This window comes from Hyperolius riggenbachi, chromosome 1 (assembly GCF_040937935.1).
Source record: "Hyperolius riggenbachi isolate aHypRig1 chromosome 1, aHypRig1.pri, whole genome shotgun sequence".
NCBI classification, from domain to species: domain Eukaryota; kingdom Metazoa; phylum Chordata; class Amphibia; order Anura; family Hyperoliidae; genus Hyperolius; species Hyperolius riggenbachi.
The window spans coordinates 334,247,269-334,259,912 of record NC_090646.1 but is presented as its reverse complement, the minus strand read 5'-3'; the positions used below and the strand labels follow the sequence as shown (position 1 = coordinate 334,259,912).

Here is a 12,644-nt window from a genome sequence, read left to right as displayed (position 1 = left end):
AATGTTAATTTTACCTTAAGTGGTTAAGTAAAATCGCATTGCATTCTCTATCAAGTCTTCCTTCCTCGTGGTGCATTCCACATAATCACTCTGCCAGGATAACCAATCTCTGCTTGGAGATGGAGTAAGAAGAGATTTCTTTAAATGTAAAATAAATGCTGTGCTGAAGTATCCATAAATAATATGCATTATTATTACTTCAGGTGATGTTGGTCCGCAAATACTTGCAGAGATGAAAGACACGAATCTTGTGCTGAAAGCAGTCAAAGACCTTCTGGTGAAACAGGTACATTCATAAACTGAATAAAGTTATTTGTTACAAACATATGCTTAAATAATCTTTTAGGCTAAGGACATAATAGTAGCAGTAGGGTATTGAACCGTGCTAGCCATCAGTAATAGATAGATAATAGAGCTGAAACACAGCTGGGGCGAAAAGGGCATGACCGGGCGGGCCCTGGGACAGACTGAATAGGCACGATTGGACCTCAGGTGTGAAACATAGGTGGAGTGTCTGGGTAACCCCCCAGGCACTATAAGGCAGCTGGATCAGGGGAGGCTTCCTCCTTTCCGATCCACATAGGATACAGCAAACTCTATTTTCAACAACTTAGGTTGGACGAAGATTCTTCCCTTCCAGCACACATCTTGTTATGGCTTTGTTATACAATACAATACAATAACATTTCTAAGCGCTTAGGCTCTCTCAGATTCAGTAATTAGTAGGATGAAGTATTCACACAACAAAAGTTATATTTCTGCAAATGCCAAACTGAACAGGTGGGCTTTAAGTCTGGATTTAAACACGTCCAGGGATGGAGCTGTCCTGATCTGTTGAGGTAAGGAGTTCCAAAACGTAGGGGCAGCATGACAGAAGGCTCTGGGACCAAAAGTTTCCAAGTGGACTCTGGGTATGACTAGATTATTAGAACCTGTTGATCTGAGAATGCGGGGATTGCTACGCAGCTGCAACATATCTTTCATGTATCCAGGGCCTAAATTATTCAGGGATTTAAATGTCAGTAGGCCGATCTTGAATAGGACCCTCCATTCTATAGGTAGCCAGTGAAGGGAGTGCAGGACTGGCGTTATGTGGCAGTGACGGGGTTGGTTGGTTAGCAGTCTGGCGGCAGTATTCTGTATCAGCTGTAGTCGGTACAAGACCTTTTTTGGAAGGCCAGTGTAGAGAGCATTGCAGTAGTCCAGTCGGGATGTGATGAAGGCGTGGACTAAGGTTGGCAGATCTTCTGGGGGTATGAGGTGCTTGATTTTTGCAATGATCTTCAGGTGAAAATAGGATGATTTCACCACAGCAGAGATTTGAGTTCTGAAGTTTAAATCCCAATCAATTAGAACTCCCAGGCTGCGCACATGATCAGAGCTGCGCAGATCCGTGCCTCCTATTCCCAGTGGTGAAGACTGCAAGTTAAGTTGTTTTGTTATCATGCTCTGCCCTCCTATCAGAAGGACTTCAGTTTTGTCTGCATTTAGTTTCAGCCAGTTGTCATTCATCCATTGCTGTAGTTCACGTAAGCAGGCGTTTATAGTTAGAGTTGGGTCTGTCACACCAGGCTTGAAGGAAAGATATAGTTGGGTGTCGTCTGCATAGCAGTGGTATGTCAGGCCATGTTTTTGGATTAGTTTTCCCAGCAGTAACATGTAAATCGTGAAAAGCAGGGGAGAGAGGATTGAGCCCTGGGGCACCCCATACTTAAGTGATACAGGGGTGGACAGGAAGGGCCCCATAGACACTTTGTGGGTTCTGCCACTCAAGAAGGATTGGAACCACTGAAGAACTATGTCATCAATGCCGCAGTATTCCTGTAGCCTGTTTATCAAGATGTCATGGTCAACTGTATCAAAGGCTGCAGAAAGGTCTAGCAGTATGAGGATGGAGCACTCTCCTCTGTCTCTTGCCATGAGCAGGTGGTTGCATATTTGGATGAGGGCAGTTTCAGTGCTGTGGTGTTTCCTGAAGCCAGACTGGAATGGGTCATAACTGTTGTTTTGTAGGATTTGGGCTTCTAGCTGGAGGTAAACAGCTTTTTCAATTAGCTTGCCCAGAAAGGGGAGGTTAGAGACAAGTCTGTAGCTGGTCATTGCATCTGGGTCCAGGGAGGGTTTTTTGAGGAGAGGCCTGATGATTGCTTCCTTCAGTAAAGCAGGAAATATCCCTGATTTTAAGGAACAGTTAACAATTTTTAGGAATACCGGTACGAACAGGTCGGGGCAGTTCAACATGAACTGTGTTGGGCCAGGATCTAGGTCACAGGTAGTTAGGCGGACGTGAAGGAGGATGCTTGATGTGACTTCTTCATCAATTTCTTTGAAGTTTGACCAAGGTGTTACATTGTCTCTGCTAATGGTCTTCGGCGCTATATTAGGCTCAGATGCTGTAAGTTGGATGGCGGACCTTATAGCGGAGACTTTGTCTGTGAAGAAATGGGCAAATTGGTCACAGAGGTCCTTTGAAGACTCGATCTTAAGTTTTTGACATGCCGGGTTGCAGAGTTTTTCCACTGTGCGGAACAGTTGGGCTGGTTTGTTAACTGCATTTGCAATCTCTTGTGATAGAAAGGATGATTTTTTTCCCGTGATTACCTTTTGGTAGCTCTTCAAGTGGAGGATTAAGGCATGTTTGTCTTCTGGGGACTGAGATTTGCGCCACAGTCTCTCAAGTTTTCGGCCTTGTCTTTTCAGCTCTTTTATAGCGTTATCAAACCACTGTGCATGATGGTGTGGAGTAAGATATTTGGTGCGCAGAGGAGCAATGGTCTCAAAGGTGGAGGACACACATTTGTTGTATTTAAACACCAGAGTATCAGGGTCCAAGCTGGAGTCAGTCAATTCATCAAAGCTAAGGTTATCTCGGATATGTTGAGGTGTTAGCCCTTTTAAGCGGCGATATTTTATTTGATTCTTGACCTGGTGTTTGACAGCTGGTATTGAGAGGGAGAAGTGGATAGTGTGATGGTCTGACCAGGCAACAGGATTAATTTCCACATTGGCTATTGACAGCCCAGTATGGAATATAAGGTCCAGAGTGTGGCCTTTCCTGTGAGTAGCAGAGCTGATTGATTGGAGGAAGCCCAGTTCATGTAAGGCACGAGGTAGCTCTATTCCAAGTTTTGAAGAGGAGTCATCCACCCATGTATTGAAATCTCCAAGAACAATCCATCTGGGGTGTTCCAGTGTTAGGTTGCATAGGAGGTCTACAAGTTCCTTAAGGAAGTCTGAGTGTTTTTCTGGTGGGCGGTAGATCAGCAATATGTTAATGTTTTTCTCAGCTGAAAGTTGCACCCCCAAGCATTCAAACGAGTTGGTAGGACCTACAGTAAGTGGTCTGATTTTCAAAGCTGATCTAAAGCAAAGTGCAACCCCTCCTCCCCTGCGTTCTTTCCTGTTGCAGTATATCACGGAATAGTTTGTTGGCACAGCAGCCTCCAGGGTGGGGCCAACTGGTTCAGAAAGCCAGGTTTCAGTCAGGCAGGCCAGATCAGAAGACTCTATTAGATCATGTATGATTGCTGTTTTGTTGTTTATCGATCTGACATTACAGAGGACAGCCTTGATGGGGCTACCCTGGGAGCTAGGGTCTGAGATTGATGACTCCAGGACAGAACAGTCTCCAGATGTGTGGCTGTCATCTCTGCTGGATTGTGCTGGAGCTATTAGGGTTGTTGGCTGGGTGTACTCTGTAGATTTTGTCACAGAGTTATTTTGGTTCTGCGGTGAAGAATATCTTTTCCCACGTCCTCTCGAGCCTCTCTTTGTCTTTCTGAAGATTCCAACAGACTTCAGTAGAATTATTGTGGATTTGTCAATTGGATAGATATTTCTTGGTTGGTATACAGCTAGAAGTCTCTCTGCTGAATATTGATGTTTACACATTAGGATGGACAAGAGACAGCTCAGGGCTCCTGCTGAGATAGGTCCTATTTAGAGTCAAGGTGTGAACTTTGTCAGCTGTGGCTGGTATCCTGCAGAGATCAAAGGGCCTGTATAGACTGAATTGTCCTTACACAGAGATGTATGGATGGACAGCATGAATTTGAAAACACAGTTCTTTGTTTAGGAATTTGAAGATATAATGTATAATATATGTAGAAAAATATAGTCTATTGAGCATAGATGCTGTAGATAATCGATGAAAGTTACTCACAGGATGGGAGAGGGCAGGCACAAAGAGGCAGAAAGTCTTTAAGGTCTCAGGTCAATTCCAAGGAAGGTGTGCAGTGTTCAGCCATGTGTGATACCAAGGAAGATCCAATCCAGCTTAAATCTTTGCCATCCCAAGTAATCCAGGTGTTCTGAAAGGTTATAGGTGTTGCTGGAGAAGTGCTACATTAGAATCCACTGAAATTTCGGTCCAGTCTTTTCATTAAGAGGTTTAAAGTAGCAGAAATGAGATGTTATGTCTGGAGCAGCCTTAGAGAGCAGCAGCACCAGTCTGGGCGCGCTCAGACCTGGCCTCATGATCTGTTAACATTGCGCACCGGAATTTGGGGGACCAGCCCAACCCGGGACCATTACTGGCCAACTACCACCAGTACACTTTACAGGAACACTTTTAGATCTCCAGGTAATCTATCCACGGGGAGCTTGTCCAAGTTGTTATCCCTGATGTACACCATTTAGATGTTTATATTATTATTATTATATATTTATAATATTTATTATATTATTATTATATTATAGACATTCCTATCATATTTTCGTTCTAAGAATCATGCTTAGAAAGACTTGCTAATCCCCACCTGTTACCAAAAGGCTGCATCAGGACAGGTGTCATGTGTGCTGCCGCTGAAATGTCATTACTGCAAGCACATAATATAATGCTAACTTTTTTCCAAGAACCTTGATCATTGATGGTAAAAGACCAGGCTTATGGCCTACCAGGCTGTCCTAGGCTCCCCCTAAGGATTGTGCATTATAGCTTATATACCCCGGGTGTCTGATATACATTCTGACTACTAACCCATGCTATAAGCACAAGGTCAGAAATGTTCATCCTTCCATTGCCTTATTCTTCAGAACTGGCCACAGGGCTTTCATTCGTAATATTCAACTACTTTAAATGTTAACTGGCCCAAATGGTAGTAACTTCATGTAATAAAATTGGTATCAATGTATACAAAGCACCAAGATACATTGAACGTAACATAATGTAATGCCCTCTGGTCATTTTGTGGCTAAAGTATTTACCCCACAGCGGGGGACCCCAGGGCCCCCTCCACAACTCTGGAGCTTCAGGAGTTACCAGTGTCCCCAACTTACGCCAAGGGTACTGAAGTAAAACAAATCTATTTTGTGAATTTCACTTTCTTTGTGATTATTGTCCATGTCCTTTCCTTGCTGAGAATTACAGGTGGGATACCAAGAGATAATGAGGTCTATGCTTATTTTCTTTATTTGTAATAAATTTCTGAGAAAATCCCACTGCTTGGCAAGTGATCTCAATACTATCACAGGAAAACCCTTTTATAAAATTATATGGTTTTTTAGGTTGGATTTGTTGTAGCTCCAGTGCATACAGTACAAGCCTATAATGCCACCTATGGGATATGTTTAACAGACTCTGAGGTTATACCCCTAATATACACTTAGCATAATATAAAGATACTATGGGGAATTACCTATCATTGTGCCACTTGACACAAAGGCACTCCAATAGAATGTCGTATTATTACATTAAAAGAGGCCTCGCATTAGGCACGTGCATAGTGTCATATACAGATTATATATGGGACTTCTTCGTAATTGTGCCACACCATACACCGGGCCATCTCCTGAATACCTACGTGTATGGAGATTTTGTCTTAGGCACCGTGATTTTGGGTCCATAGAGGAAAGATTCATAAGCTTAACGACTCCAGTCTATAGGAATGTAGCCTGAGTAGTCGACTAATTATACTGACCCAATTAGAAATAACGTCAGCCGTCAAGAAATATCCTCCTCCTGTAATTACTGGTTCTACATCTAACAAACAGTGTTTTGGGTACAGTGGCCTCAATTCACGGAGCTTTATCAAACACTTTATCAAAGTTTGATAATTTACCTCATGGGTAAAATCTAATTTTGAATTCACTAAGGTGTTATATATTTATCAAATGTTTTATCAATAAAACGTTCAATAAATCTATAACACCTTGGTGAATTCAAAATTAGATTTTTCCCATGAATTAAACTATTAAACGTTTGATAAAGTGTTTGATAAAGCTTAGTGAATTGAGGCCACTGGCCTGCAGCATTGTGCTAAATGCTTAAATTTGACCCTAAAGAAAATCCATGATAATAGGTCAGAATTTCTGATCAATAGCATTACTTCACTATCTCTGTTCCTACAGACCAGATGTCCTGGCAGGAAAGGGGAGGTGGGGGGGGGGGGGGGGGGAGTGTGGAACATAAGATATACTGTATATCCCAACAATTACACTATGGAGTGTAATGAATAGCGGAGATGCCGCCGCGCGGTCTGGCGGTGGGGCGGCTGTCTCCGCGTTCAGACTGGCAGTTTCCACACAGCAGCATGCGTCTGGTTTGCCTGGGCCTTTCTAGTGCACACAGATGGAGAGCTACGCGCGCGCGCTAGAAGACAGGACCTTTATGCCAGCAGGAGAGGTATCAGCTGATCAGGACGATCAGCTGATTCCAGCGGAACTCCTGATTGGCTGAATGGCTGGGGGCGGCGCTGAGGAGCGCTGTAGTATATATAGATCTTGCTGGTCAGTTGCTGGTTGTCTGCCGTTGCGAATACTTACATGTGAGCACTCAGACCTCAGTCAGATCCTACAGTGTGTTAGAACCAGGTGGACCTGGGAATTCACACTTAGCCAGATTACGCTCTTGTTATTTACTGTGTTATACTTTAGACAAGTTCCAGGGTGTTGAGACCAAGGACCTCACACCCAAGCTTAGGATTACTGTGTCATTGCTGTGTTATACTTTAGACCAGTTCCAGGGTGTTGAGACCAAGGACCTTACACCCAAGCATAGGATACTGTGTTATTCCTTAAAGGGGAACTTCAGCATAAACAAACATACTGTCATTAAGTTACATTAGTTATGTTAATTAGAATAGATAGGTAATATAATTTTTTACCCAGCCGGTTTTAAAAGAACAGGCAAATGTTTGTGATTCATGGGGGCTGCCATCTTTGTCATGGGGGCAGCCAGCTTTTTGGTTGAAAGGAGGTGACAAGGAGCAGGAGACACAGTTCCAACTGTCCTGTGTCCTGATAACCCCTCCCAGCTGCACACGCTAGGCTTCAAATGTCAAATTCAAAATGTAAAAAAAAAATAAAAAATTTTGCACCAAAACAGCAGAACAAGAGCAACAACATCAGAAATCCCATCATGCTTTGCACAGCATCAGGGGAAAAAAGCCCGGGCAGTTTTCTTCTGTGCAGCTAAAAATGAGGCTTGGATAAGAGAAACAAAGTTCTGATGCTGTGAAACTGTTAAAGAAACACCAGGCCTTTTCAGTGCTGCTGAGTCGATTTTTAGTTCAGAGGCTCACTTTAAGACTAGTTCCTGGGTGTCAAGACCAAGGACCTCACACCCCAGACTAGGATTGTGCTTTATATCTGTTATGACCATTTGCTCTGTCGACCTCTCTCTTGCTTTCTGATTCGGTACCTCTACCTATCTGCCTACCAGTTGCCAACCTTGCCTGTACCCAGAGCCGGAACAAGGTCCTCCAGCACCCAAGGCTGAGACACCAAAGTGTGCCCCCCATCCCCCCCACCCCAGCCGTCACACACTGATTGCTATTAGACTAAGAGGCGCCACAGGGCCCACAACCTCCCCAACACCTTAATATCTAGTTATCTGGCTTGCAGCCACTGCCATGTATCCCTTTTTCTTATTTCTCTCTGCTTCAAACACAATTAGGAATGACAGCTGAATGAATTCTGCGCCCCCTCCTACACTGCGCCTTGAGGCTGGAGCCTCTCCAGCCTCTGCCTCGGCCCGGCCCTGCCTGTACCCGGTTACCGAATCAGCCTCCTGTCTTTGTACCTTATCTGCTCGTGTGTTACCGACCTGGCCTGCCTGACCCATCTGGCTGTCACTCATCCCTCGAGTGTTCAGTCTGTCTGTACTACCCGTGACACTATTCCACCCAGTGTCAGTTAACTGCAAGGGCCTCTTGCTCCTCAGAGAGTCCTTCCTGCAGTGCAGTCAGTGGCCTCTATCCCATAGGTGGCCCCTGGCTGCAGTACAGTCTGATTACCAGTTTACCAGGGAATCACTGGCTGCCAGATTATCTCTATCCCCTCTCTTAAGGAGATAGTCCCTGCACAGCCGGGGGCCACCTGCTCCTCAGGTGGTCTCTGGCCGAAGTTATCTGTGTCTCCCGCCCCACGGGAGATAGCCTACAATTGCACCAAACACTTACACTTCATTAGGTGTCCAGAGGTTAGTCATACTTGTATTATTGGTGATTCTGCAGATCATCCATAATCAGATTCTCTCTGTGTGCTGACACCAATCGTTACAATGGAGGCATCGTTTTAAGTTGTTTAGGGTGCATGTAAAAGTGGAAGTAGATAGAGCTGAGTGTAGTGGGAGACGACCGCAGCCAGTCTAAGTAAGTAATATTGGAAGTAAGATTTTTACAAAACTTGTACTAATAGGAAAGTTAGTTGGTACGCCTGAAAGGAGTGGACAGAGCAAAGGATCCAGGGGTTAACCCTGTCAGGGTAGCATGGTGGTGTACTAGTGGTTAGTACTTGCGCTTTGCAGTGCTGGTCCCCTAGTTTGAATCACAGCCAGGGCACTATCTGCACAGAGTTTGTATGTTTTCCCAGTGTCTGCATGGGTTTTCCTCAGGCACTCTGATTTCCTCCCACATCCCAAAAACATACAGATAAGTTATTTGGCTTCCTCCTAAATTGGCCCTAGACTACGATACATACGCTACACAATACATATATAGACATATGACTATGGTAGGAATTAGATTGTGAGCTCCTCTGAGGGACAGTCAGTGACAAGTCAATTCTCTGTGAGAATCCTACTTCCTGAGATTATGGGCCAGCCTGGGTTTCCCTCTTTGTGGATTTCAGGAAGCATGTAAAAGCAGGCTGCTCTAGGTTTTTCATGGATAAGTGTCTTTACATGTTGACTGATATTTTGGAGCAAGCTGGTAAGCATCTTATTGAGTGCCATCCTGTAGCTTTTTGTGGGGTGCCCCTGTAATTTGGTATACAATAGTGAGTGCTGTTGGATAACTGTCTTTGTACCTCCTGGATATAATCACTGGTGTTCATGATGACTATGGTACCTCCTTTATGTATAATTCAAAGGCACTGGCTTAGAATAAGCAAACAGATCAGATTTACTTGGGTCTGGCTCCAATAGCTGCTTGTTTGTTGCAGGTGGTGACTCAAAATTAACTAAAGCCAAAATCTCTTCATGACAGCAAGCTTGTTCTGCTTGTAAGGGAATGAAGACGGCAGCCAGTGTATTCCTTCATTTCAGGTTCCCGTTCGATCTGCATATTGAAGCATAATGGGAGTGTTTTCCAATTCTTTTTTTATGATGAAGTTCCACATCTTTAACAGGATTATGATTTGTACCCCTTACTGTGACCCATACTGGGTTTATGCATGTCTGTAGCCACTTTCTACACCATTTCATTTTATCTTGAAGTTTGACATTTCGGAGTGTCCTTGCCAGGAGTCTCCATTACTGGTGCAGTTTAGTGATTCTCTTAAAAGTATTGTTATCGTCAGTATCCTTTTTGTAGACTCTCATGGTATATCCTACAAACAAATGTGTCTCTTATTGCATCATTTCGATGTTCTTTGAAATCACAGTGCTCTGATAGTTTCAGTAGGTTTGTTGCAAAAACTCTCTCATTCTCTTACTTTCTTTTGCAGAATCGGAATATTTCAGCTATGATAGGTGCTGTTGCACAATTTTTACTATTTCTTTAAAACTGGTGCTGTTTATTGCCTAAGTCACACTGAGCAAAGCCCCGATCACACTGAGCAAAGTTCCAATCACACTAAACAAAGCTGTTTCAATGTCTCATACAACTCTTAAATGCCTCCATTTTTCCCGTTCTCACTTGATTCTCACACTGAGGGCCCCATGCACTAATCTCCAGTAAGGCTGCAATAACCAACACATAAGGTACTGCTGGCTACTGGACATTACTGAAGATTCCCAATGTTAACATGACTGTTTTTCTCTCATGCCAGCAGGTTCTTTATGACACAGCTGACAGCTCCACTTGTTATGTGCTGAGGAAAGTTGAACATTTCAATTCAGCAACTGCAGCACACGGAGCTTTCCTTAGTGCTGAGTGTGCTCAGCTCCACAAAAACACAAAAAGACTGTGTGTAACTCAACCCCAATAAAGACCCCCACATTCACCAGGAGAAGGTGTGTGACTCTGAAAAAGGAAGATGCATATGCACAGCATAGGGATTACTACACAGCTTCTCCCCTCCATTTCAAAAGCTCCATCCCCACCATTAGGCAAACAGAAGCTGTGCAGAAATCCCTATGCCTGGTGAGCAATTAAAGTTTATGATACTATCCATTCAGAGTGATAAGTTGAGCACATGTCACTTTAATAACTACCAAAAGGTAATCACTGAGAAAAAGTCATCCTTTCTATCACATAAGACTGGAATTGCAGTTAACAAACCAGGCAAACTGTTCCGCACAATGGAAACACTCTGTAACCAGTGTGCATGCCAAAAATGTAATATCCAGTCTTCAAAGGACCTTTGTGATCAATTTGCCCAATTCTTCTCAAAGTCTCTGCTATAAGGTCCGCCATCCAACTTACAGCATCTGAGCCTAATATAGCACCAAAGACCATTAGCAGAGACAACGTAACAGCTTCTTCAAACTTCAAGGAAAGTGATGAAGAAGTCACATCAAGCATCCTCCTTCACCTCCGCAAAACTACCTGTGACCGGATCCTGGCCCAACACAGTTCATGTTGAACTGCCCCAACCTGTTTGTACCGGTATTCCTCAAAATTATAAACTGTTCCTTACAATCGGGGATATTTCCTGTTTAACTGAAGGAAGCAATCATCAGGCCTCTCCTCAAAAAACCCTTCCTGGACCCAGATGCTATGACCAGCTACAGACCTGTCTCTAACCTTCCCTTTCTGGGTAAGGTAATTGAAAAAGCCATATACCTCCAGCTAGAAGCCACAATCTTACAAAATAACATTTATCACCCATTCCAGTCTGGCTTCAGGAAACATCACAGCACTGAAACTGCCCTCATCCAAGTCTGCAACCACCTGCTCATGGCAAGAGACAGAGGAGAGTGCTCCATCCTGATACTGCTAGACCTTTCTGCAGCTTTTGATACAGTTGACCATGACATCTTGATGAGCAGGCTACAGGAATACTGTTGCATCAATGGCATAGTTCTTCAGTGGTTCCAATCCTTCTTGAGTGGCAGAACCCAAAAGTGTCTATGGGGCCCTTCCATTGCACCTCTGTACCACTTAAAGGGAAGGTTCAAGCAAAAAAAAAAAATGAGTTTTACTTACCTGGGGCTTCTACCAGCCTCATGTAGCCATCCTGTGCCCTTGTAGTCACTCACTGCTGCTCTAGTCTCCCGCTGGCAGCTTTCTGACCTCGGAGGTCAGGGCCACATTGCATACATTTTTACGCATTCCAGCTAGTGCAGGAACAAAAATTTACGCGTTGCACCACTAACGCGTAAAAATGTATGCGTTAATGTTCCTGCACTAGCGGAAATGTGTAAAAATGTACGCAATTCGGCCCTGACCTCCGAGGTCAGAAAGCTCCCAGCGGGGGACTGGAGCAGCAGTGAGTGACTACAAGGGCACAGGATGGCTGCATGGGGCTGGTAGAAGCCCCAGGTAAGTGAAACTCATTTTTTTTTTTTGCTTGGACCTTCCCTTTAAGTATTGCGTGCCCCAGGGCTCAATCCTTCCTCCCCTGCTTTTCATGATTTAAATGTTACCGCTTGGAAAACAAATCCAATAACACGGACTGACCTACCACTGCTATGCTGACGACACCCAACTATATCTTTCTTTCAAGCCTGGTGTGATAGACCCAACTCCAACTATAAACGCCTGCGTAGGCGAACTACAGCAATGGATGAGTGACAACTGGCTGAGACTAAATGCAGATACAACTAAAGTTCTTCGGATCGTAGAGAAGAGCATGACAACAAAACAACTTAACTTGCAGTCTTCACCACTGGGAATAGGAGGCACAGATCTATACAGCTCTGAAAACATGCGTAGCGTGGGAGTTCTAATTGATTGGGATTTCAACGTCAGAACTCACATCTCTGCTGTGGTAAAATAGTGCTATTTTCACCTGAAGAACATCGCAAAAATCAAGCACCTCATCCCCCCAGAAGATCTGCCAACCTTAGTTCATGCTTTCATTACATCCCGACTGGACTACTGTAATGCTCTCTACACCAGCCTTTCAAAAAAAGGACTTGTGCCGCCTACAGCTGATACCGAATACTGCTGCCAGACTGTTACCCAACCAACCCCGTCACTGCCACATAACACCAGCCCTGCACTCCCTTCACTGACTACCTATAAAGTGGGGAATCCTATTCAAGATCGGCCTACTGACATTTAAATCACTACATAATCTGGGTTCTGGATACATGAAAG

General features: G+C 44.1%; 1 protein-coding gene across 2 annotated transcripts in view; it reads left to right on the top strand.

Moving 5' to 3' along the window:
• COMP (cartilage oligomeric matrix protein) overlaps nucleotides 1-12,644 on the top strand; it is a 162,524-nt gene that overhangs the window by 53,621 nt on the left and 96,259 nt on the right. For both annotated transcript variants that reach the window (XM_068233919.1, XM_068233918.1), the window contains exon 2: nucleotides 204-286. In XM_068233919.1, coding sequence (XP_068090020.1) covers nucleotides 233-286 — 54 coding nt within the window. In that variant the 5' untranslated portion in view covers nucleotides 204-232. The remainder of the gene's footprint in view (nucleotides 1-203; nucleotides 287-12,644) is intronic.